Consider the following 27,970-nt stretch of genomic DNA (forward strand, 5'->3'; position numbering starts at 1 on the left):
CACAAGCTTCTCACTTTTTCCCAATATAATGATGATAGTAATTTTAATACATAAATTTCAATAATATGAATCAAACACTCCGCGTGTAAAAGCTTATAAAGCATCACCGTACAAATTTACGTATTCTGTCAAAAAAAATTTATCTCACTTAAAAGTTTTAAAATAATAGCATTCATACCTGCATTGCAGGAACAGCATCTACCATAGATGAACCCATTACGTCACTGCTTGATCACCTCTATACAATGCAAAAAAATAAATAAATAACTTCTAAACTTTTTTAGACTAAACTAAATAAATAAATAATCTCCACTACACTGTTAGGTTTCCATGTTGGTTAAATTACGGACACTCGCAAGTCCCATATAAATATTTCTGGGAGGACAAAAACATGTAATTTCAAAATCCAATAAAAAAAACCCATAAGATTCGCTAAGATTAGGTCTCAAAGCTTTCACCCGTTTATTTGCCGAGCAAATGTGAGAAAAATAAAATCCTCGCAGATTTGAATGAATAGAGACACTAAGCAAACTAACCACGCAAATATCTAAATGTCACAATACCCTATCACCCCACAAGTCACAATACCCGGATTGGAAACTAGGTTACTGCGGGGGCTACCCGGTGAATGTGTAAAGAAGTTGAAAACAAAGTTCCGCGCATATGCACAAACTCACAAAAATGCATTGGACCAGTCACAATCAGGAAACAGGAGTAAGATGCGGAAAAAAAAAAATTCTTAATCAAAGCACTTCAGGCAAAATACCCATAATTTTTTTCCCTACACAAATTAGAGCAGGGAAGGATTCACAAAAACAAAGTATATATATCTCAAATAAATAAGAAGAAAAAGAAGAAGAAGAAGAAACAATACTACAGTGGCGATTGGAAACGAAGGAGAGTTGGATGGAAAAAGCAGGAGGAGAGAGAGAGAGAGAGAGAGAGAGTCTCACCTGAATCAACGAACGGTGGCCCTCTGGATTGAGAGGGAACAACCTTGGGAGTTGAGGAGCTCTTTAGATTCGTGCAGTTTGAGGGTGGGGAGAGACGAATCCAAAACAGTGGAATTTTGAGAGGGTACCGTATCGTGAAAGTTGGGACAAGTGTGCAACAGAGGCGGAATGGAACCACCATCCTAACGAAGGGAATCCTAAAAATTGATGAATTTATTAATTTTAAAAGCTTGAAGCTCCTCCGCCCTTCGGTCCGTAAAATATTTATTAAATGAAATAAAATAAAATAAAAATATAATTAAAATTTTGAGAATCAAATGAATCATTATTTCTTATATATTCTTTATTATTTCATTTAATATTAGCATCCCAATAATAAAATTTAGAAATAATCATTTTTATCACTTATTAAAATATTTGACTTTGTTATTTACTTTATAGCAACAACATAGTTTTTTATAAATTAACTATAAATACGTTATTTATAATTAATTTACAAGAAATTATACTACTATAAAACATATAATAATGTCAAATACTTTACGAGTACATAATAAAAAATAGATAAAAAATAATTATTCCTAAATTTTATCATAGAACGTTTATTTATTTATTTATTATTTATTTAATTAAATAATTTTAAATATATAAGATATAACTATTCCTTTTACTCCCAAATTTAAACTATATTTCATATCATTCCACGGAATAGCTATTCCCCCCAAACCAGAGTTTATTCAGTACAAAAGTCGTTTTTAAGTTTTAATTTATCCATAAAATTATTCACTCTCGTTGGTTATATATTTGCTGCAAAAAAATATAAATATAAATTGAAATGAATAAAATTAAATTTGTTATTTATTAATTATTACTGCAATATTTTGAAATGACATAATATCTCCTAAATTTTGAAAAATTGTCAAGTAACTCTAACAAATATCAAATAACTATTTGAAATTATAATTTTATTAATAAAAACAACTCTCCTTCTCTTAATTTTTCATCTTTTATAAATTCTTTGGAGGGGCAATTGCCAGAAAATTAATGGAATACAATGTCATATTTAGAAAATTTAGGAGGTGTCTCTAAATTTTACCATTAATTTTTTTGATAAAATTAACTTATTTTTAAAAAATAGTAATTTTAAATTAGTAACGTATTTTTTTTTTTCAATATAAAAATTATTCATGATTAAATTGTTAAGTCTAGACAACTACATCAATCAAATAATCGGGTTTTTGACTACTCTATCATTTAGGTCAAGTAATAAAAGTGTTCCGATCTTTGTCTAATTCAGACCCTAAACAATTAATTTCAAGAGTGATGAAATTACTATATTTGTTCCCCAATTCTCATTTTATTATAAAGTTCTTTTCGTGAATTATTATATTTAGAAATGATAAGGTTTCAAAAAATAAAAAATTTGACATTAATAAATGTTATGAGTTTACATGTAATAACATTGTGTAAATATTCTTGTAATTCTTAAAAAAATTTAGATATACTTTTAAAACATATATTGTAATAATTTAGTTTACAAATACTAAAATATGATATTCAAAGTTATTAATAAAATTTATATAACTTATGTAAACATAAACACAAGATATATATTAATATTAGGAAATGATATGAGAAGGTTTCTCTAATTAAAAACATTAAAAATAATAAATTTTATTATTTATATAACATTAATGATAAATATTTATTAAATATATTTTATTTTTTTTTTGTGAAAAAATCTCAGTATTTGACTTCCAATGCTAATATTAATAAGTTTATTTAATTTATAAATTGTTAACAGCTATTTAAAATGTATATAATCGTATTGTTATTTAACTTATGATTAATTAACGAGTTTTCCAAATTTTTGGAGGGTACTTCTAGATTTATAATTTTATATCTAAAAATAATCTCCTAAAAATTATATAAGTATTTATTTAAATATTATTATATATTTAAAAATAATTTTATATTTATTTAGCATTTATAATAATATTACAGTTATTTTGTTTTTTTATTCAAGTGAGTTTTCTATGTTCAAATCTTAACCTACTTAAATAAAATTTTAAAATGTAAATTTACATAATTTTTACTACATTTATTTTTCAGAAACGAATTATCTTACTTTTTTAAAAATAATAATTTGCTAATTTTTTGCTAATTTTAAGATGTGATTAAAATGTAATTCACTAGTTCCCGTATTACATTTGGAGACCTTCCACCCTCCCTCCCAAACCAATTCTACATATTTTCACAAGGGCAAATTTCTACTGCAGTAGATAGTACCATACCAAGAAAAGAAAAAGGAGTATCAAAATAATTTGAGAAAGAATTGCAACCTCCCTCTCTCTCTCTCTCTCTCTCAATTCGGTGAGACCTCTGTAGGCGTACCTAATTTTCAAATAGTTAATGTCCTTAACTAATTTTTAAATCAATATCCAACACCTAATTGAACCAAATCAAACTACCGAGTCCGATTAAAAAAATTTAGTCACTACCAATTAATATTTTTCTTATATTATAGTTGACATATACATTTTAATTATTAAAACTCAAACATCCACCCATGAATTGAATATATATATCCACAATCCAAGTTTCAATTCTTGAAGACCCCATTTGGAACTCGAAAAATATTAGGAAAGAATCTACATTTTCATGTTTTGTTATCGATAAAATTAAGAAAAAAAATAAAAAATATTTCAAATTCACGAATAATTTGTTAATTTTACATATCATTAATATTTTAATTTTTCTTAATTTTTAATCATATAAAAACAAACTTTCATTTTAATAAAGAAAATGGAATAAAAAATGAGTTCCTCCTTTTCTTTTCCTTTCCTTTTCTCAACTAAAATTTTTTATCTAAACAAATCAAAAAAGTATCACAAAAATAACCCATCCATATTCTAAATTGTTGGCAAACAATTTTGTATTTAAATTATTAAATAATATTGTTTATAATCTATCAATTCAATTTAGTTAAAATGATTATTAAATGGACCAAACGAAAATTGAACCATTTATATAAAATTTTAGAACTCCAAACCGGAGTCGAGCTAAAAAAACAATAAATTGATTTCCAGTCCACTTCAATTCAATTTTTCTATTTGATTCAGGTTTTCGATAACCTATCCCAAGGACAGCCAAGTGATGAACAAAGGCAAGTGGCTTGACATTGTGTAGTTTCTATTGTGACTAAATCAAAGCAAATTAAATTAGAAGTAATCAAAACTTGTGTACTAAATTCTAGTGGCTCCAACAATAGTTTACCCAATTGGCTCAGCAATCCAGAAATTGAGTTTGAACCACAAACTTAAAATTTTGTGAATATAAATAAAATATAATATAAAATTATATTAAATTTCATTCAAGTTCTCACAAGTCCAAATATGAAGTCATAACTCATACGACTGCTTTTATATCAGAAGTATCCAATATATATATATATATATATATATATATATATATATATATATATATATATATTTCCAAGAAAATTGTCATTGAACCAAACCTCAGGCATTCAAGCATTATTACAATGGCACAAAGCACGGAAGCATTATTCATTGGCAGCTCATTTGACACAACTTCAAGGCATTTAGAAATTAAGAATAAAAAACTATGGGTTTAAAACGCTATTGCATCATTGCTCCTTAGGTAATGCAGGTTGCTTAAGAGAAGGGATTCTAATGAATTCATCTGTACAAAGCTGCTAAATAAGAGGCAGGCAGAATAAATTACCATTTTTCTAATAAAGTGTAGCTCGTAGCAGCATCGATCAACGGCTTCCATGTGTCATAACAGGGTGAGGTTGAACAGCAGCTAGAGGATTCACTTGGTATTGAAATGCAAGCTGCCAAAGGTCTTTCAAAGCCTTCTTCACAGACACAACTTGTTTCCTAGCAATCCTGAAGCATAAAATAAAATAAAAAACCAAATACCAGAAACAAATACTGGCCAATAATTTTTTTTTTTCGTAGAAGAAACAAGAAAGAAAGAAAAATTCAAGTAAAAGACAGAAAAACCCTCTAAACACATTTAAAAAAAAAAGTAGAGCAAAACACAACAATTAATAAATCAGATTGTTCCAGCTGCTCTGAATGTGTCACAAGCTCCAGCAAAAACATCCTTCACTTAAGACTACTAAAGAAAAGCAAAACAAAAAAAAAAAAAAAAAACAACTCTACTCTCCTGTATCACATGAAAGGGGAGAAAACTATCCCTAAAAATCCTCATATTTCTTTCCAATCACTCCCTGCAATGAAAACCCCAAAATCTCAAGAGGAACTTCTCCATGCATCTCAGAGAGATCCAGCTCTCCTCTGCAAGGCCGAAGATAGAATCCCATTATCACCCAGAAATAGGGCAATCCAATAATTTTTTTTAAATAAATAAATAAATTCTCAATACATGCTTATGTTATGAACATATGGTACTTTAAAAAGAAGCAATCAAGCATCATTGAATTTGTATCAAATATTTATAAATACAGTCAGTTTAATTTGCCGATTCTTCATTGATTGACACAAAGTTTTTTTGGTAATGTGATCGATGTAAGTTACAAGTTCACTTAATTTAGGAAAAATTTTTAAAAATTATGAAATCTCTAAAAATTTGATAATATTGCAACATGAACACCACCCCCACCTCCCCACCCCCCAAAAAAAAAAAATTCTTATTTTTATTTCCCCCTTTTTTGTGTCCTGTAAGCGTTGGACACTTCAGATTTGATGTGTTGGTGGCTTGGCAATGTTCAACAAGTCCGACACATGTTGGATGCCAATGCATTCCCATTTTTGAAGTGTAGGCAATTTGGTGCATCACTAATTCTGCTTTTTTTTAAAAAAATATTGCCACTACCATGAAGCGGAGCCTTGGCACAACGTTAGAATCATCACTGTGTGACCTACCTGGAGGTCATGACCTGGAGGTTAGTACAATCTGCAGTTATCAGAATACAGCTTGATATATTGCAGACTGTTGATTTAAATAAGTCTAGATCTAAATAAATCCTTCTCTTTTCCATGATGACCAACTCCTTTCCACCTTATAAATTCAAGCATTGCAATCACAAGGGAAGCAGAGATATTCATTTGTCACCAAAAATGAATTATCTTTTAAACCTTCTTTATCTAGATGAAATTAAACATGAGCTTATAATAACATACCGTGGCTATGTAACAGTAGATTCATTAGCCAAGTAAAATACTTTTCACCTTTAAGTGGAAGGTGTGTACATAAACCAACAAGAAGAGAATACCTTACCTCTTTAAAGTAATTTGTTTCCTTCGGATAACAAAAGATATGATGAAGATCAAACAGCCCAGCATAACCTTTCTGTTAGATATGACCAATCGAGCACTGCCTAACTTCAAAGTAATAGTGCGGAACCACCAGAAATAAGGGTCAAATCTTCTAGACAATTTCAAAACTCTGTGTTCTGCATTATTCCCTCCATCAGGTGGGCATTGGGCATTCAAAACTTTTGGAGACCTCTTAGATACATTTAATTCATTCAAAGAAGAACAAGCTTTATGTTCATCAGCCGGCAGAGGTGAGCTGCATCCTTTTGATGGGTTGCTGACTTTAAGAGAGTACAGGGAGTGCAATCTCCTTAAAAGTTGCTAAGACAAAGACATGTAAGAACACTTAGATAAAATTTAAATTATTCAAGTCTATTAAGAAATAAAGCATCTAACAAATGAGAATCACATAATTTAATCAGCAATGGAAGGAGTTCCTGCCAAACGTATGCAACACATTAGCAGAATGATCACGGTGTTCTACCCAAAAAGAAAGCCAAACTTGTTGCACATCTACAGAGCATTTTGGATCCACCAGTAGATGAGTTTGCACAAGTGCATGTACTATGCACATAAATGGGGGTGATTATGTTTACGACAGGCAGTAGGTATGTCATGGAGAACTTTGCGACTTTCAATACCAAGAAGATTATAAAAAAAAAAAAATCTTACAGCTGGCTGCATTCCAAGGAAAATCTAAGAGTAAGATGCTATTGTAAATTACCAAAATCTTGCAACAGGTTGCCTTTCCTTGAAAAAAAAAAAAGTAACAGACTAAGAAGATGAGAAAAAATTCAAGTACTTTCAATCATCAGCAATCGCCAGATCATCTAAGAGATTGTATGATCCAGTGTTTTTCATGCTTGTTAGTCACTACTTTAGGGCATGAATAAATGATTAGGCTGCAAAATCTTAAAGAACAGCATAAACACAACATCCAAGCTAATAGCAATAACAAATTAACTCGAGAAAAATTACTTTCTTCCAAATCATTTGTCACTGTCTTCCAGACAGTTTTGTCTCAATATTCTCTTGCAAACACAGATGGATTAGGGATGCAGGAGAAACATCGAACACAAAGTTTAATTCCAAAGAAACTCTAAAACTTGCCATACTTGGGAGAACAGGAAAAATGATTTTAGAAACCTGAATAAACTTAAAAACTACTTTTCTTGAATAGTAATATAATTAACATTTGAAAGATGTCCTAAATAAATAAAAACAGTGCTTTACTAATCAATAATATCCTATAATCTAAATGATATGATCCCAAAAAAATGAAATAATTCTTGCTTGATTGCTGCATCATTCCCACCCCATTATAAAAAACCCAGCTAGAAGTTTTAAAATGTCAAAGCATCAATAGATGTGGAAAAATCAGGGTGTCACAAAAAAAGAAGCTTGCTAATATACCTCAAGAAATGCCTCCAAATGTTTGACTACTCTCAAAAAGCTTAGAACATATCCATCTAATTATGTAAAAAAGTTCATAGATGGAAGCCAACTTGGTTAGTTAGAGGGAACTTTCAATACATGCAGGCATGGACCAAATTTCATACACAGATATCAGGTTACTAATGTCAGGTTCTAATTTGGGAAGGGACAGACCAAATCTGGCTTCCAAGGACAAAAACTTGAAAAAGTAAAGAACAAAACCTAAAATCCAATATTCTTATAAATGAAGAGGAACCCTACAGAAATAGACATACCAGTTTTACCTCAACTGAATTGGAAAATTTTTGACATTATGCATACTTCTCACTGGGGGCTGCCAACAGGTCCTGAATCCTAACTAGTCAAATATCATCATCCACCACACATTTCTCTACTAGAGTTCAGGTCAAATCTTGGAGGTGAACCCGAAAGGTCGAAATGGTTAAAGTGGTTAATCAGCTATGCATACATCAAATCACAACACCTTTCAACTACTGCAACAATATGAATTACTCTTTGCCCCAATTTTTCTGGTCATTCAAAGGCTGCTGACTTGTGCCTCTATTACCAAAAGGACAAAAGTAAAAGGAAAGAACATTTCAAATAAAATATCCTAGTTTGCTGCACAAAGTCATCATGTTGCTCAATTTACCCACATTAAACATAGTAGATCCAAAAATGGATAATATATTCCAGAGCATATCATGGTTTTGATTGAATAGTGCAGCCAATTTCAATTAAACCAGGTATTTAGAAATGATAAATGTACTTGCAACAATTTGCCCCATGGGAACAGCATGAATTACTTTCTTTCTTTTTTAATAGAAAAAGATGGTTTATTCAATGAGAGAGAAGAAAGTACACAGGAGGACATAAATGGACAAAAAGTCAAGCAGGACAATGATCACCACTGATAAATTTATCTTAGTTTACTTAATAAAAAATATATATATATCATCATTAATCAAGTTCTCCAAAGTTCACCTGTCTTGAGCAATAATGGTAGCTCTAAAATGGATATTTTGTTTCATAAAGTTTGACTTTGAGTTTTTGGAAGATGAGTGCAGAGAGAAGTAGGATCCTACAGTTTAACACAAGGCTTTCATATGCTCCTGCAAAAATAAAAAATAAAAAAACCTTAAATTTCCCCAAGATGGATCAACAATATGAATCCTATTCAACCATTTTGCTCAATCAAAGTAAACATCTGAAAGTTGAAGGGAAAACAGATCCCTCTTTACCACCTGAATTAAAGTCGCCCTCCAAGTTCTACCCCACTCAATATTTGCAATCTCTAAGCTCTATGCTCAATCAAATAACAAACACTTTACTCTGATATGGCAGTAGAACCAAAGAATTTCATTTATCATGTAGTTTTCACACAAACCACACCATGCTTAACCCCACCTCCACCACCCTCGCCCCGCCCCCCCCCCCCCCCCCCCCCCCCCAAAAGCAGTTTTAAAAAAAAAAAAAAAACACCAAGAAATCAAAAAGAAAGGCAAGCAAAAAAGATGAAATTTATTTTTTGTAATTTTGTATCAACAGTATGTAACAAGTAAACCGCCTCAACCAATTCAAAAAATGCTCAATAAAAATAATAAAATGCAGGAAATAATATATTTTACCTGTCGTTGGTCTTCAGGTAATGCAGCATTCTCAACCCAAGAGACAGCAAGGTCTATATCATTTAAAACCATCCCCAGAAGCGTAAAAACATAGACCTCAACAACTTCCAAATATTTATCAACTCCCAACACAAAACGCCCATAACATCCGACCATGTTTCTAATATCAGCTTCTGCACCAGCAAGAACATAGTATTGTTCATCCACATACCTCCACTTGTTCAAGAATGCCTCGAGAAATTCTTGAACACCAAAAGAAGACCCTTCTGCTAACTGGAAACACACACTGAAAAATAAATATAAATGAATTTTGACTCTGCCTCCCCCTATCTAAGAAAAGGACATCCTCGCAACAACCAATATTGCATGTAATGCATTTAATGTGGAATTGAGAATGGAAAAGAGATAGGACAAAAATGAAATAAAGGTCATAATGCAATTATTACATTTGGATGCAAATACATAACAACTAATCACAATTCCTATTCCATTATAATGTTTGGTTAACTTGATCAATAATGTGAACAGAATGGAAATAAACCATTCTTCCAAAAATACCCTTGAACTCAAGCATATATATATGATTCATAAAAACTATTGCAACAACAAAACCAAACCTTAAGTCCCATTAGATGGGGTCAGCTATATGAATCATTTTCTGCCAATTTATGCGATCATGGACCATTTCTTTTGACAGATTCAGGGCTATTAAATTCTTACCCACTATCTCCTTCCAAGTTATTTTAGGTCAACCCCTACACCTTCTATTGCCCCCCAAAGTAACTAACTCACTCTTCCTCACTGGTGCAATATGTTGATTCATAAAAACTATTGCGCATGAAAAAGATAAAGGAAAACAAACATCATGCCAAAGCTTGAGTAAAACACATTGCCTAAGTTAAATCATAGTCTTCAAAGCTTAGCTGCAAGGATTTTTGGGGCAGGAAGGGATTTTGGACTTTCAATGTTTAAGCATTCTCTAATGATTTGGTTCTAAACCTTCAAATAAAAGGAAAGATGCAGGAAAATAATGCATTGAAAAAGAAGACAACAATTACATAGAACTGTATTATAAGATAAAGGCTTTTTGGGCCCGTGGATGGAACAAAATGCATGCATTTTCTCAGGGAAGAAGTCATTTCTGTTGGTTTGGGAGAAGATTCATTATTTGACTTCTCTTTGGTGTGTGGGTAATGGGAACTTCAAGGGGGTGTGTTTTTTGGATATTCTGTGTGATCAGCGTCCCTTGTTGACTTGGATCACACTAATTTTTCTGGGTTGCTGTCGGTGCTGTTTGGTTTTCCTTTTCTTTCTTCTCAGGAGTAACCCAGACTATGGAAAGGAGGTGTCTTTTTTGTTGTCAGGAATTAAGAAAATAATAATAATAATAATAATAATAATAAAGGCTTTTTGGAAAGGAAGGGGCTTGGGTAATTTGAAGATGGCTAGTGAAGTTGACAACAGCTGCTGAAGTTGATGATGGTAACACAGATGGTCTAAAATTTCCAGGAAATTGTCAAAATTTCTTCTGTCCACCACCCTCAAAATTGCAATGGCAGTCAATTTATGTATCACAAACCCATCAAAATTTCCGTGAATCAACCAAATTTATTAAAATATCGAAATTTCAGTGAAATTTATCAAATTTTTAACTATAGAATAAAATTTCCTTGAAATTCGATTTTGAGATGTTAGAAGAGAATGTTATTTCAGTCATAGGTTGTGTGGGTGAGGGTATTTTTGTCCTTAAGTCTTTCCTATTATTAATATATATAATGGCAGACCTGGAGCTGTATGTAGGCTCTAGGCAACTGCTGCCTAATATTTGCTCTTCCTCTCCTCTTATCCTCTTCTCTTCTCTTCTTCTCTCCTCTATCTCTAACTTTACAACATTGTATCGGAGCATTGATCTCCACTAAATCTGACATATCTGTAATCTGAATTGATTTGATACTCTGTTTTTTGTTTTTTTCCTGATCTTCCCCTCAGTTCTCAAATCTGATTTTCTAGGTGGCTTGAGAATCATTTAGGCGCAGTCTTCCTCTTGTTAGGGTGTGCAGCGTCCTATGTAGGAAGCTTTGGTTGGTTTCAATTGGTGTTCGATGATCATTCTTGTCTGCACTCGCTTCTAGTTGCTGCAACCATAGTGCCTGTAGCTGCTGCCAGGATGTTCATTGTCTCCAGTGCTTTCTTATGCCCTGCCCCATTCTTCCTGGTTAAGTAATTCCTCCCAGGTTATTGCAACCCCAATTCTGTGGTCATAGTTGCCTCTTGAACTATGAAGTGTTGTAAGCTCTGGATCGTTGAACTTTTGAACTGGTTTGGTGCTAGTATGTGCTGCCTGACTTCTTCTCAAGCATCTTTCCATGATGATTCAACCATGCTATTGTCTCTAACCATGGTAGGGGGAGTTTGAAGGATGAGGAGATTTGGATTGAGATCGTGGCAGCTGTTGTGTACTAGGGCAAGAAGTTCGTTGAAACAATTCTCACATTTACACACATCGTGGCAAGGACAATCATACTGTCAGGAACAAACTTAGGCCAAAAAGTCTCAAAGTCTCTTGTCAAGGATCGTTCTACTGTTGACACTAAAATGCACCTGGCTACTCGTCATAGGGTCTAAGTTCACAGCACACAAACTTGACACTATGTGGCACCAAGTGGCACACTTGGTTAAGCCAACGTCACACACACACAATCATTGGTTAAATCCTGCAAGTGTGAAGCAATTCAAGTAAAGATTCACAAGACGACAAGCATTACAGGAGCAACACCTCCCAACCTTTCTTTTATTCAAAGACAAGGAAGCACACTCTAGCATGTGCAGCAAACACAAAACTTGTCCATCCCCATGCCCCCTGCAACCCACTTAAATTGATTGACAACCCCAACTACTAGGTTGTGCTGGATGTAACCAGAAATTGCCAACAAGGCTAGAACAAGTCATGCTTACAAGTAAATAGTTAAAAACATGCCCAAGTGTCCACCCACGAATTTACCCACCAAACAAGCCTATCTACCAACCATGCAAGGGTAAACTGCCAAGTAACTGCCCTATATGGTCAGCATGTCAACACTGAAAGAAATTGACAATGATATTGTATACTCCCCACAAGTCAACACTTGTGTCTAGCATGGTTTTCTCCATAACCATGACTTGTCTACGTCCCAATAGCAGCAAATATCACCGAGGCATTTGATGTAACCAAGTTAGCCATCCAACCATGGTACCCACATCCAACCATGTTAACTAAAACCAGCCACAATAAGCAATTCTGTCAAGGACCATGGCCCCAACCACGTCCATCCCTGACCATGCCAAGTAGGTAACCTCGCTTCTATGTGCTCCACCTAAAGCAACATAGTTTAACCAACCAACAATTATCAACATAACCCATAACAGGCCATCTCAAGCTACAGCCTTGGCACATGGTTCCCCCACACCACATGCCTTGGCAATGTCAAGCTACTCAAGGGTCTGACATTGCTCCACTTGGGAGTTGAATACATTGTCTACTGTGTCTTGAGAGGAGTATAACAATTTTTTTTCTTTTGCATCGTTCAACTCCAAACTCATTATTCTACATCTACTACTACATCCCATTCAAGTACAACCGGGCTTCTAGCCTCTTCATCCTCGTCATCTTGGATTATTTATTGTGGTGCCTCCTCCAATATGATTGGCAGTTCTAATTTGTTCCAGTCCATGAATCCCACTACTTTACATTCCAAGGTTACACTGGTTTCTTATTGTGGTAATATTCTTTCAATTCCTTCTGTCTTTCTCTCCGTGTTATATGTGCCTAAATTTCCATTAAACTTGTTATCAGTTAGTCAATTAACTAAATCTCATAATTGTTCAATGACCTTCCTTCCTTCTTATCGTGCTATTTAGGATCTGGAGATGAAGAAGAGGATTGGTGGAGGGCTTGAAAAGGACAGTGTACTATTGCGATGGTGGTCATGGTGGATACAACTTTTGTCATACAGCTTCCTCAATTTCTACTTATGGTGTTTCTTTGGAAGGCATGCTTGTTTAGGTCATTCATCCCTTCAAAAGCTAATCCCATGTTCAAGTCTATTTCTTGTTTTGAGTGTTCTACATGCTAGTTGGGAAAGCATATTAGTACACCTTTTTTCACAATAGAGTTGGGTCTCATAATAAATCATTGTTTACTCTTATTCATTCAAATATTTGGGGTCCATGTGGATTCAAGAATTTGATTGGTCATCAATATTTTGTGTCTAGATGATTTTTTGAGTAAGACCTATATTTATTTGTTAAAAGACAAGTCTGAATTTTTTAACTTATTTATTCAATTCTATCAAGAAATAAAACTTAGGCATTGGTATTAAAATTTTCAATCTGATAATGCACTTGAATTTGTTCAAAATGAGTTTCAATCTTTTTCCTTAGCCAAAAAGTTATTCATCAAACATCTTGCATGCATACCCCTTAGCAGAGTGTAGTTACTAAACCAAAAAGTTAAACATTGAATTGACATAGAACAGTCTCTACCCTTTTAAAATAGTGTTCCTAAAACCTTTTAGATCGATGATCTACTCAACAAGACGCCCTCCAGTGTTCTAGGGGGACAAATTCCTTTCTTCGTCATGTACACAAAAACACCCATGTTCTCTATTGGGCACACCTGTCTTTTTCATGTTCCACATAGTGATCAAGACAAGTTCTCTCTACTAAATGTGTCTACCAAGTAATCAAGAATTTAACAAGGATATAGATGTTATGATCTCACACTCACAGGAAATGTGTTGGTGTATATGTCTCCTTTTATTAGGCGACACCTTATTTCTCTAGGGCTAAGTCCTCCTTGGATGAATGAGTCTATCAACGACTTATGGTCCCTCCTCATGTGTTGATCCTTCTATTCCTACCCTTGCTCCTCTTCCAAATCCATCAAATACTGAACCAAAGAAACAATTAAAGGTTTATGAAGGACAAAAAGTAAGCAAAGACATCACTTCCATCCAACAAACCTATGCTAGCCATACTTCTACTTTTGGAGATCCATTCAATGAAACTTGAATTTGCCCATTGCTCATCAAAAAGGTACTTGAACATGTACTCAACATTCCTTAGTTACTTATCCTATTGATCATTATGTTTCAATTTTTCACCTTCCTAGTTCTTTGCGTTCTTTTGCCTTCTCTATTTTCTCTATTTCTATCCCCTTTGCATATGTTGAAGTGCTTGCTAACCCTAGGACAATTTCCAAAATTCAATACTATGGAAGGAACTAACTATGAGGTAGCTACTTTTACTAAGCCTCCACTGAGGCAAATCCAGGTTGGTCCAACAAGGGCATTGATGCATAATGAGCCATAGAAATCAACAAAAGAGTCATGGGCTTGTCACAAAGGCGATGCTCCAAGCAGTTCAATTTTTCAAAGTCATCGACATGAATGCTCACCAAAGCATCTTTCTATTAAATGCTAAACTGAAAATGATAGTGATTGAGAACTACGTGGGGAGGAACTGCACTAGGTGTCATGCCAAAAGAAGATATTGCCACTACTTTCAACATTGAATTGGATTAAAGTGAAGAAATCCAACCAATCTTTGCTAACCCACTTCCAAACACCCCGATAGGGCTTCCTAACCTCTTTGGAGGTACACCAACAGTGAATACTTAGCAATAAAATTTCTCCAGAAAAGCTCACTCATGAATCTTCATAACCATTTGCCAAGATGAGCCTCATTGAAAAGTGTGGGAGATTTGAGATCCAAGCAACCTTTTTGAATAGGTTGTTGAATTATCCCCATTTAACTAAGTAGAATATTAAAAATCTTCTCGTGTTTCCCCTACGGAATCTTTTTTGAATATCTTTGAGTCTTCTAGGCACAGAACAAGGGGTAGGGATGTTAAGGCTTGATATACACCGTTGATCTACGACCTAACAGCCTAATCTTTGAGGTAAAGCGGTAATTTGACATGGTATAAGAGCCATGGTTGCCCAAAGGTCTTGGGATCTAGTCTTGTTCCCTGCATTTATTGTAAGTTTGTTAAAAAAAAAGTAATGTGCTCCCAATATGGATGTTATTCATGGTTTTTTTTATCTTTACAAGTGCAATCGGGCTAAACATACGGGGAAGTGTTAAGGCTTGATATGCATTGTTGGTCCACAAGCTAACAACTTAAGCTTTTAGGTAAAGTGGTAATCTAAAAGGGGAAGAGGGAGATATGTTGCGACAAGAGATCAAAGATAATACTCTAGATGATGGTGAGTCTTCAACTGTTAGAAAAGAGAATTCTACTCCCAACCAACCAACTTTTTGCAAACCTCTCAACAATAGGCACCCAAACCGCTTTTTCCTTGAACTTTCCAGGAGGGAGCCCTAAGTAGTTAGGTCCCCCACTTACAGCCCATAACACCAGCCAAGAAGATGCCATCATCTGCATCCCCAAGAGAGAAGAGCTCACACTTCCCTAAATTAATTTTCAACCTGAAAATAGCATCAAAAGCAAAGAAGTATGCACAACAGGTTAAGTATTTGATGGGCTCTTGTGTCAGAAAAGATTTTGGTATCATCCGCAAAGAGGAGGTGAGCCACTTCCAGCTTCCTTCTTTCTTCCCACCGGCAACCCCTTAAAAAGCCTTGCCCAAGTGGATTTTAGCATTAGGAGGCTTAGAACCTCTATTGCAATGAAGAAAAACAAGGGAGATATAGGGTCTCCTTTCCATAGACCTCTAGAAGAATGTTTAAAAATAAAAAATAAAAAAAGCATGACAGTGTGGTGATACACTGTTCAATCCATCCGCATCATGAGATTCCAAAGCCCTTTTTTTTCAAAGACATTGTGAAGAAAGTTGTAACAAACATGATCAAATGCTTTTTCCATGCCAAGTTTGCAGAGTACTCTCTTTCTAGCTCTGGAATGACTATCCACAATTTCTAAAGCACTAAGGGCAGCATCCATGATTTAACTCCCTTCAACAAAAGCATACTAGTGCTGTCTGATGACTTCTAGGATTGCTTTTTTTAGTCTTGAAGCAAACGTCATTGGTAAAAATTTATAAACACTCTCCTGTTTCCTCCAAGCTAATGGATAGATATCTTTGATGTTAATAGCCAAAGCCTTCATAGGGTTCAAAGCAAAAATGGTAGAGTTCATGCTTTCCACAAACCTGCCAGCAGTTTGAGGATACCAAAAACCTCAATAATATCATATTTGAGAATGTCTGAATTAGCTTATGAAAAAAAAAATTGGTATAAACATCTGGACTAAGAGCTTTAACCCCTATTATAATCTTTCATGGCACAAGGGTTTTCAAGCCAAGAAGGCATAGGGATGTTGATCCTGCTGAAATGGATGCCCTCAACCTATTGTCTCAAAGAAGATGGCTCTTAGAAAACTCCTATAGAAATTGCAAATGCCTTGTTTGCTGTCCCCAGTATCATCCAAGATTTTCCTGTTAATTTCCACACTGCTCAAAGTGTTGAATCTCCTATAAGCTGATAAGACCCTAGGGGTTTACCGTGGAGAAATTGGGGAAATTTAAAGAATGGAAAATAGGGTTTGATCACTTCGAGGGGATCTGCCTCCAAATTAGCCAAAGGCTATAAATTATGTTATTGCTTCAATGCTTGCTTGAATGTCAAAAGCTCCGTTGGGGTCACATATATATAGGGTAGACAAACTGACTCCTATTAGGATTGTAAAAAATCCCCTCGAACCCTAACTAATTTGGGAAAACTAACAAACATTAAATAGAATCCTAATTGATTTAGGACTCATATAAATTAAAAATCCCAATGGATTTGGGAATCGTAACTAACAAACATTAAATAATCCTAACATTAAATAGAATTTTAATTGATTTGGGAATCAAATTAATTAGAAATCCCAATTCATTTGGGAATCCTAACATTCCGGCCTCCTTCAAATCAGCCTTGTCCTCAAGGCTGAGCAGCAATAAACTTCGAGAATCTCTCCACTTTGTAGCTGCATGCACATGTTAGTCATGCCAATGTGGGATGGAGAAAAAGCTTTATAGGTAAAACCAATGGTGCGTGTGTATTGCATTAAAACTGCGCCAATGTCAACTCCTAATGCATCAGACTCAATGATGAACACCTCATTGGAATGTAGCAAGGCAAGAACTAGTGTGGTGATCATTGCATGCTTAAGCTTGACAAAGGCTTGTTCAGCTTCCTTACTCATTTGAATGCATCCTTTTTTCACTAGAGCAGTCAGTGGAGCACTAATCATTCCACAATCCTTGAAAAATTTGTAGTCGTAACTAGTCAACCCCAAAAAATCTCGCAGCATTTTTATTGTTTGTGGAATAGGCCGGTTTATCATCACTAGTATTTTAGAAGGGTCAACAAAAACACCTTCTTGGGAAAGAATATACCCAAGGTATTCCACATGCGGTCAAGCAAAACTGCATTTAAATTTCTTCACAAACAAGATGATTCTCACATAGAGTGGTGAGCACAATTCGCAAATGACCTAAATGATTTGGCAATAGAGGAATGTGGTGATCATGCACTTGCTGAGGTAGCAATCCATGTGGCTCCTCAAATAGGTCGGAAATTTCTAAAATAAGAAATTCTAGCCCTTCATCCTACCCAGATTGATGTTGTGACTCCTTTGATGCTCAAAGTTGTACCAAGCAGCCATGTCGCTCCTTTTCAAGGAGCTTCTCCATATGATGGCTTGAAATTGTAGTGACATTACCACGACGTTTACCTTTAAGAGTCACTCTCTGATCATTCACAGTGAACTTCATAACCAGTTTAGAGATATTCCAAGCTATATCACCTAAAGTCCATAACCATTCAATACCCAAAACCACTTCATAGTCTTCTAGTGCCAACAAAAAGAAATCAACATAAAACCTATGATTTTGCATAGGAAGTTTAACCTTCGGACACTTGCTCTGACATGTCAAGGTCCATTCATCTACAACCCTCACATCAAACTTTTCACATTGCTCCACAACATAAGCAATTTGTTTAGCAATTTTAGTGTCCATGAAATTATTAGTGCTACCTGTATCAATAAAAGTACCAACAAGTTAGCTTTCATTCCAATCTTTAGTCTTGTTTGATAGCCACTTAAATCATGTCTAATACTCCAAGACAATGCTAGTTTGGCGTACTTTAGCAAGCTCTCCATTGATATTCTCATATCCAGCCCAAATTGGACAAGTAATCTAGAAACCAATTCCGGCCATGAAGACATTCCATAACGAGCTTCAAACCAATCATACCAATGAATAGCATTGCCATCCAAACTAATAAAGGAAATCTCAAATTTAGATATTTCTGGAGTATGCTGCAAGCAAAAGTATTTTTCAGCACTAGATACCCAACCAGTAGGGTCCATCGAGGAAATTCCACCTTCATACAAGAAAGACCCTGATCACGCTCTCCTTGGTAACCTCCTTCATGCGTGTATGGCTGCTCCCTACGATTAGCGAATGTAGAGACATCATCTTCTCCTTCTTTATGGGAAGATACTAAGTAGTTTATGGAGCGATGCCTAGATTTCTTCGAATTGAGACTTAAACATATTGCTATGTTCAGCCTTTAGCTTAACTTCCATCTAGGACTGCTGAATTTTCTGAAGCCATTGCATCAATGAAGATAAAAAATTCCAAGATCTTGCTTTTGTTGCCTGGTTAACAGCATCCACAAGAACACTCGCTCTAATACCAAATGATAAAACCCTGGGGTTTTATCGTGGAGAAATTGGGTAAATTTAAAGAATGGAACTAGGGTTTGATCACTTCAAGGGCATCTACCTCCAAGTGATCAAAGGGGATCTACCTCCAAATTAACCAAAGGCTATGAATTATGTTATTGCTTCATTGCTTGCTTGAATGCCAAAAGCCCCCATTGGGGACACATATATATAGAGTATAGAAACTAACTCCTGTTAGGACTGTAAAATACTCCCTTGAATCCTAACTGATTTGGAAATCCTTACAAAAATTAAATAATCCTAACATTAAATAGAATCCTAAATGATTTAGGATTCATATTAGTTAGAAATCCCATTTGATTTTGGAATTCTAATTAACGAACATTAAATAATCCTAACATTAAATAGAACCCTAATTTATTTGGGAATCATATTAATTAGAAATCCTAATGGATTTCAAAATCATATTAATGAGAAATCCCAATTGATTTGGGAATCTTAATATGAGCTTTGGCTGTTTAGTGGAAGAACTTGGTGTTATGGTCCCCCTCTTTAAGCCATAAGGCCCTAGATTATTGTCTCACGGAAATTACTTCCATATTAACTATCTCAGACAGCTCTTCTCAAGGCAGAATCCTTAGTATTATGTCTTCATAATTGAGGCCCTTGGGAAATTTCTTTTTCATCACGATAGAATCTTTCTTAGTAAGGATATTTCCAAATGTGTTTTTATACCATCATTAAAGATTTTTTTTAAGCCCCTTAAAATTGGAATGAGCACTATTTCACAGGCCGAACACTTGACACTTTGTGAAGGGCCATGCGGTACTAGTTATAGCACACTAGCTTAACGAGTCAATAGAAAGTAGATCATGGTTTCACCACGTGAACAATTAACAACCATCAAATGCAAATCAAGCAGAAGCAGTAAGCAAACATGAAAGCAAGTGAGAGTCAAGTTGTAAATTGTAAAGCAACACAATTCATTATTCATACCCCCATATAGGCAAAGTGTGTTTAGTGATGGAGGCAAGTAGGCTAACACATTCACAATAGCTAGTGGATTTTATCATGACCGATGACCACTCACCCTCTCGTAAAAATTTTCCCCAATATTGTAACTCTAACAATGGGAAACACCAAGGAGTCACAATCCCATTTTTCACTAGGGCATTATCCTACTCGAAGAATAAAACCTACACTACTATGTGAGATGAATATCCATCCATGTACATAAACAAGCTTGGCTCATGACACCTCGTAATAAAGAGCACACCACCAATCCTTGATAAGCTCCCAAATCTTTTGGCTTGAGTTACATATTCTCAAAGTACAAAAGAGTTGGTCCCCATCTTACTTCCACGGTATCAGCAAAATAGGGAAACGACTGGAGATAGGCCTAGAGAGTAGAGATGATCCTTTGAGTGAATATGAGAAAGCATTCCTCTCATCTTGTTGAAATCAAAAATCTATTGATTCTCAAGAGCGAAGGGGATTCCCTAGAGCTACACAATGTAAAAGAATACCTAATGAGAGGGAGGTCAATGAGATCTTTGACACTAAGTCAAAAAAAAAAAAAAATTTCATGCTAGCATTCTCTAGAGTTCCCCCCACATTATCTCTTTCATTAGGAAAGAGCACCATGTCGAAATCCCCACCATAACCCAAGGAGCAGCCCATTTTGCTCTAGCTCAAAAAGATCATTCCAAAGTAATTGTATTGATGGTCCTTCACCTGGTCCCTTAACTTCAATAAAAAGGCCAGTAAAGTTGTCGTCCACCTTCCTAAATAAGCAAGACATGAAGAAGGCTCCAATTATATGCTGTAATAATTCTACTACTACTACATCTTCCTTCTAGATAACCAGGAGCCCTCCAGCACTGCTGGAAGCATTGAGATAAATCCAGTTGCTGTTTTTGTCACCCAAATGCCGGTGATGAGGTTCCCTTCCATAGTTTCCAATTTAGTTTCTATAAGAAAATCACATCCCCATTCCATTCTTTCAGAAGACATTTCAAAAAAGATCTTTTAAGTCTATCATTTAAACCCTGACATTCCAAGATATTAGCTGCATCCATAGTCTTAAACTTCCATTGAAATTGTCGAAGTTCCATCAAAGTTTTTGGTTTCTGTCACCCTTGAAATTGAAATGACAGTCAATTTCCGTCTTACATAATTTCTATCGAAATCTCAACGAATCATCCCGAAATTTATTGAAATCTTAAAATTTTACCGAAACGTGTCAAAATTTTAACTATACAATGAAATTTCCTCGGAATTCAAATAAGAGATTTAGGAGTGAAGTGAAATTTCTCTCTTAACTTATTTTATTTATTTTTACTGAAAAAACAAAAGATTATTACAAATGCTTTTGGAATTATATGAAAAAAAAAAAACTTAAAAGCAGCATTTTATTTACCCATTCATGTCTAAATTATCATTATTTGTATAATAAATAATATTTAAATGATTTATGAATTTCATTTGTATTAGCTGAATATGTTTAATTTACATTATCGTACAAATATGTCTAATACACATTATATTACGACTTTTCCACCTCATACACAACATAGATGTATATAACTTGTAATATATTAGTCCTAAAACTTACATTATTATGTTTGTTAACCATTTCCTAAGTTTCACAAAAAATTCCACACTTTACTACTGATTTCCATTATTTTTTCAAATTAAAATTGAAATTGACATTGAAATTGAAATTTCTGTCGAAATTTCTGTACTCTTGGAGCTTCGAAATTTGAGTCAAAATCGAAATTTAAGATCTTGGCTGCTTCATATCATAAATTAATCAAATAACGCCAACTGCAACCAGCCCCCTCAGAATATGAAAACCTCCATTCTTGTCATAGTTCACTCAGAATCCCAACCTCTTTGTTTCCTTTTAGTTTCTTTCTCCTTGTTGCAGCTCAAATTCCTTTTGTGGTTTTGCTTACCCTCTCTCGGTTTTTTCTCTATTTCCTCGAAGTGGCTCATTGCTTTTCCCTCAAAGCTATCAAAAGTGACCCCAATAGCTATGTTCACAATTTTAACTTTCTAGAGGATCCAGTTGGAAACCTGTTCCTTGTTTGCTTTCCCTACCATGGCACTTAATTTCCTCCAGGTTTGGAGAGTGCATGTCTGCTCAGTAGTAGTTCAAGAGAGCCTTGTTGCTGATGGAATTAAAGCTAGATTGGGGTAGGGTTAGAGATGAAATGTGAAGCATGTTGTGCTCTAAGTCAGGAGATAGGTCAATTGGACCTTATGGGCCTTTACCCTTAGAGAATGAATCTAAGGGGTTCAGTCTAGGGCTGGAAGGAGGAGGAAAATAAGTCGGGCCAAATTAACACTCATCCCAAAAACCCTGAAACAACTAAACATCTTGGGCCTAGAAGCATTCAGCCCACCATTTTCAAATTTGAAATGTTTTGTGAATAGCTGTCTGCCTCCTTCAACGCTGAACTCAACCACTTGTGAGCAAATTTGTGTGAGCTCAATCATTTTCTACATGGGTCCACTATGGTCGAACATGTCTTGAGGGAGGTTCTGATATAGTGACCGCTGAGGGGACAGAAGCCTACTGCATTCATGGGCTTCTGTAGATTGATCCTTTCAAAGGGTGAAGTCACCTTTGTCATTGCAGCATGTGACGTGTTTAGAGGTTGATGTAGAAGTTCAGATCTGACAGCTTTCAACTGGAATTAGGTATGACTCTACAAAAAAGTTTCTCCACAGTGAGTGAGATCTTGCACCACTCCTTTCCAACAGAGTTGACCTCAGTCCATAAGATGAAACTATTGAAACGGTTCCTTTTGAGCTAGAGAATTAGGGTTATCTCTGTTTCTCCTCCTTTTGATCTAGGAGGGAGGCTTGTTACGGGCCCTAAAATCAGCCCATAAAATGAGAAACAAGTCAAGTTCGTCCACTTCTAGGAAGATGGAAACCCTTCAAACCCTTCCATATTCAGTGACCCTGAGAAGATCAACATTTTCTTCATCAGGCACAAGGTCGAAGGATTTCTTTTCCATGATCACCATTCATTGAGAGAGAGAGAGAGAGAGAGGTTCTGAATCAAATTTCAATATTAGGGCTTTCATACATGCAATTAAACTGCAAATAAATATTCAATGATTTTACCTTTTTTTTTTTGGTAGGGATGGTTGAAACTAGAAAATAGTTTTGGTATATGACAAAAACTTTAAGCACAAGATTGAATGGTCTTTATAGTTTCTACTTTCAACATGGGGGAAAAGCCTATGTTATATTTGAATAGTCCACTCTAACCCAGGGTACAGAAGAATAAAAGTAGGACAATCCACACTTTGACAACTTTTTGCATGAACTAAATATTGGGAATTAGATGGATTAAAAAATAACAACCATGCAAACATGTCCTTTGTAAGTCTTTCGTAGAAAACTTCAACATAAAGGCTTTCACGGATGCAACTAAAATGCAAAAATAAATTCCATGATTTTACCCCTTTTTTTTTATTTTTGTGGGGATGGTTGAAAATAGTTTGATATAAAATTTAAAAATAAATTAAATAATTTTACTCCATTATTTTCTTTTTGTGGGGATTGTTGAAAATAGTTCAATATAAAATGCAAAAAAAAAAAAAAAGCAATTATTTGACTCTTTTTTACCTTTTTGTGGGGATGGTTGAAAATAGTTTGATATAAAATGCACCAGTTTGAAATATATGTAAATATTTGAAGCAGCTTCTTAAAAGTATTAGTTTAAAATATTCATAGATATATGAATTAAATACATTCTTCATGATCAATAACACTTGCAAAAGATAAGAGAAGGAAAGCAAAGATGATTCAAGCACTTGCAATGTAGACTAGATGATGCTCAGCTGAGAAAGAGGGATTCAGTTAATGCTTGAGATTGTTGTAAGGAGTGCAGAGATCCTAGACAAGTTGGACCGAAGTAGGATGGAAGGCATGACAGCACTCCAATTTTCAGAGAAGCATGATGGAAAAGGATTCATGTAACTGAACAAACCAAGCTAGAGGGAATTAAGGTTTGGGGATGTTCTACAGATATGTGCAGTGAAGCATTTCCAAGTATTTGCTAAAATATCATTTTAAGCTAGTTACAAGTATGTCTAGTTCAGTTAAACTTAGAAAATCTAAAATAAACTGGAGAGTAACGTGTGCAAAAGATAAGGGTACCTGGCAAGAAGAACTGAAACTGGAATATCAGTAACTGAAGTGAACAATTCTTTAAGCTCATCCAGTATTTTTGAAGCCCTACAGAAAACCAGAACAAGTTACAATATAAGCAGTCAGCAAAAATGCATTGTGCATGCATGACTCTGTGCAAGTGTGTGCGCGAGTGCACAAATTCATGTATATCATGCAGGCCAATCCTATCCATGATATGTAAACTAATATTTTATGTGGAAAATGCAAAACAGCTACTTGTAAGTTTAACATAAGAAAATATGTATTCTGCAGTTGAGTTGCATGACTGAATAAATTTCAATGAATAAAATAATCCAAAACAGCCTAAATTGCCCTGCCATTATTAAATCTTTCATATGTTTGATTAAATTCCAACCAAAATCAACTGCATCAGGTACATATTGCAACCAAGGAGTGTGTACACACAAAATTGACAAAGTCACCACATTTGTTTTTGTGTTCAACATGGATGAAGTTTCCAAAGTCTTTCTTTGATAACTTATCTATTGGTTACACTTTTTGATAGAGAAAGAAGAGATTTCATTAGAAAGAGAAGAATTTACAAAGAGGAGAATAAGGCATCTCCCATCAAAATTCTAGAAAAATCCAGAAAAAATAAAAAAAAAATAAAAAAATAAAACACTAGCAAAAAATTTCTCCATTATCACTGGATTTCCAAAAAACTTGCTCCCTTAAAGCATCCAGAGCCAACGCACCATAAAGAAGCCAAATAATGAATCTTCTCCCAAACCAGTTGCCTGTACAATTTTATCCCTGAAAAACTCTGTGCATTGTGCTCCAACCATAAACCCCACAGCACTGCAAATATTCCGCAATTCCACAGAGCAGCCCTATCCTTTCGTCTTCTGAAACCCTGAAAATAGATAGCAAACATTCCATCCACCATCGCTGGACAAACCCAAGCTTCTCCCACAACACCAAATAAATTATTCCAAATGCTCAAAGCAAAATCACAGTGTAAGAACAAATGAGGAGCTGACTCAGAATTCAAATGACAAAGCACAAAAACATTTGAAGATAAGACCTTCAAAGGTCTCCTAATTTGCAACAGATAATTAGTATTGATTCTATTAAGCACAGTCAGCCAAATGAAAGCCTTAATCTTTGGGGGAGCTTTGGCCTTCCAAATATATGAAAATAGAGGTGAAGAAAAGAAGAGAAGAAGAGAAGAAAAGAAGAAAGAAATAGAAAGGAGAGGCAGCAGTTTCCTGGAGTTACATTCAGCTCCAGCTCTGCCCTTTTATAAATTAATAATAATTAAAAAATTGAAAGACAAAAATACCCCTACTTACACCACATAATTTCTAAAAATAGCTTATTTCTTCTAACACTCCCCCTCAAGCTGGAGGTGTATAAATATCACCTAACCCAGCTTGTTACAACCATTAGACAAGGTAGGCTTAAATAAAGCATTCATGAAAACATCGGCCAACTGATCCATAGATTTCACAAATGGAGTCCTTACAACCTTCTTCAACACAGCATCCTTGAAAAATGACAGTCAAAATCAGTGTGCTTAGTCCTCTCATGAAACATTGGGTTGCTAGCAATATAAATAGCAACCTGATTATCACAAAACATATCTATGGGCTTCTTGACCAAAAATCCCATCTCTGACATAAGAGACTTCAACCACATAAGCTCACTCACAGTATGAGCCATAGCTTGGTATTCTGCTTCAGCACTAGATCTAGCTACAGTAGTTTGCTTCTCACTATGCCAGGTAACAAGATTACCTCCCACAAATGTACAGCATCCAGTAGTGGGCCTTCGATCATCAACTAAGCCAGCCCAATCAGCATTAGAATACCCTATGATTTCAGTTTCTATTACATTTCATATATCTCTCTACCAAGAGAGCCTTTGAGATACCTTAGAATCCTCCAAGCAGCATCCTAGTGTGGTTGGGATTTTTCATAAACTCACTCACCACTCCCACAGAAAAGGATATGTCAGGTCTAGTGAGAATCAAGTAGATCAACCTGCCAACAAAGAGCCTATATGTGAGCTAACTGAGATTGTGAACCTAACTGATATGCTATTTCTCCAACACATCCTATATTTTATAATGACAACATAACAAGGATGTAGATTAGCCTCATTCTCGAATCTAGAAATTTGATCTATGGTGAAACCTTTAAGAATGCAAACTCCTTGATTCAAATTCCAAAGAAATTCTTTTGTCTAAGTAACTCTATTGTTGACATTAGGTTGCAAGTAAGTGATCCTTTTATATGTTTAATCTTCACATTGGGCTCTCCCCCATCTCTGCCCAAACTTATTGGAGACCCACAAGACCTGCCAAAGAAAGCTTCACATGGTGTCATTACTATATTAGATTTAAAATATAGATAACTCTCTCTATGTTTGTGTGTGTATATATAATAACAAAATAAATTTATTACAAAAGAAAAGAGAAAGAATACAACTTACAGAGAGGATAAATATCCTTATAGCTAGAAAAGAAAAAACAAGAAAGAGAAAATAAAATAAAATAGAACAAAAAACCTACCAAACAACAAAAATAAATAAATCCCTCTCTAATCCCTTCCCATCATAATTGATAGAACTTTGTACATGCGCCAATTCCCTCTTACCTTTCTTCATTATTCTTTTAGCACCATCCAAAAAAATTCCATTACCTCCAAGATCAACCAAGCAAGGTTCATCTTATCCAATAAATTTTGAGCTTCTCAAAACTGAACACATTACTCCCTAGTAAATCATTACCCAACACCCCCCCCCCCCCCAAAAAATATAGAAACATCCTTCAAATCTTCAAACAAAGGAGGAGGCACATAAGAAAGGTCCTTAAGAAAATCAAAAGAAATAGAATCATGACCAAATCGATCATTGTCACAAGCAAACTCACTGTCATGGTCCGAAAAGTCACCCCATTTGCTTTCCTTCTTAATATGATTTTTCCGTTTGTCCTTCTCTATGAGAAAATCGGCGTCATATTAAGATTCTTCAACAAAAACAAAAAAAAAAAATCCCGCTTGGAATCTCTTTTGAAAAAATTTGCATCCCAAACAGTTTGAATTCAAACGACTATTAACAAGATCCCTTCTTACCTAGTCCCTTCCCATCATAATTGATAAAACTTTGCACATGCGCCAATTCCCTCTTACCTTTCTTCATTATTCTTTTAGCACCATCCAAAAAAATTCCATTACCTCCAATATGAACCAAGCAAGGTTCATCTTATCCAATAAATTTTGAGCTTCTCGAAACTGAACATTAATCTACTCCTCTTGGGTAGGGAGAATTCTGTTACTCCCTAGTAAATCATTACCTAACACACCCTCCTCCCCCACCGCCCCCTCAAATATAGAAACATCCTTCAAACCTTCAAGCAAAGGAAGAGGCACATAAGAAAGGTCCTTAAGAAATTCAAAAGAAATAGAATCATGACCAAATCGATCATTGTCACAAGCAAACTCACAGTCATTGTCCGAAAAGTCACCCCATTTGCTTTGCTTCTTAATATGACTTTTCCATTTGTCCTTCTCTACAAGAAATCAGCGTCATATTGAGATTCTTCAACAAAAAAAAAAAAAAAATCCCGCTTGGAATCTCTTTTGAAAAAATTTGCATCCCAAAAAGTTTGAATTCAAACAACTATTAACAAGATCCCTTCTTACCTAGTCCCTCCTGCCCCTCGGATCAGCAATTATAAACCTCCATATCCTCAACCTTGTTACATCCCTTTACATCCTTGCAACACCAACTGAACAAACCTCCTCTGAACACAATCCA

General features: G+C 34.9%; 2 protein-coding genes across 10 annotated transcripts in view; both read right to left on the reverse strand.

Moving 5' to 3' along the window:
- Window positions 1-1,151, reverse strand: part of LOC131166121 (26S proteasome regulatory subunit RPN13) — a 48,719-nt gene extending 47,568 nt beyond the window's left edge. For 3 of the 9 annotated variants that reach the window (XM_058124425.1, XM_058124423.1, XM_058124419.1), the window contains exons 1-2: window positions 954-1,151; window positions 179-238 (exon numbers count right to left, since the gene is read on the reverse strand). In XM_058124425.1, the coding sequence (XP_057980408.1) occupies window positions 179-217 (39 nt within the window). In that variant the 5' untranslated portion in view covers window positions 218-238; window positions 954-1,151. The remainder of the gene's footprint in view (window positions 1-178; window positions 239-953) is intronic. The other 6 variants (XM_058124421.1, XM_058124424.1, XM_058124420.1 and 3 more) reach the window with 3 other exon arrangements.
- A 3,291-nt stretch (window positions 1,152-4,442) lies between these two features.
- The window catches only part of LOC131166885 (protein APEM9), a 36,850-nt gene continuing 13,322 nt past the window's right edge, over window positions 4,443-27,970 (reverse strand). Inside the window, exons 3-6 of the mRNA XM_058125503.1 lie at window positions 24,179-24,256; window positions 9,325-9,610; window positions 6,225-6,583; window positions 4,443-4,867 (exon numbers count right to left, since the gene is read on the reverse strand). Coding sequence (XP_057981486.1) covers window positions 4,738-4,867; window positions 6,225-6,583; window positions 9,325-9,610; window positions 24,179-24,256 — 853 coding nt within the window. The 3' untranslated portion in view covers window positions 4,443-4,737. The remainder of the gene's footprint in view (window positions 4,868-6,224; window positions 6,584-9,324; window positions 9,611-24,178; window positions 24,257-27,970) is intronic.

The sequence above is a fragment of the Malania oleifera genome, chromosome 10, assembly GCF_029873635.1.
Source record: "Malania oleifera isolate guangnan ecotype guangnan chromosome 10, ASM2987363v1, whole genome shotgun sequence".
NCBI classification, from domain to species: domain Eukaryota; kingdom Viridiplantae; phylum Streptophyta; class Magnoliopsida; order Santalales; family Ximeniaceae; genus Malania; species Malania oleifera.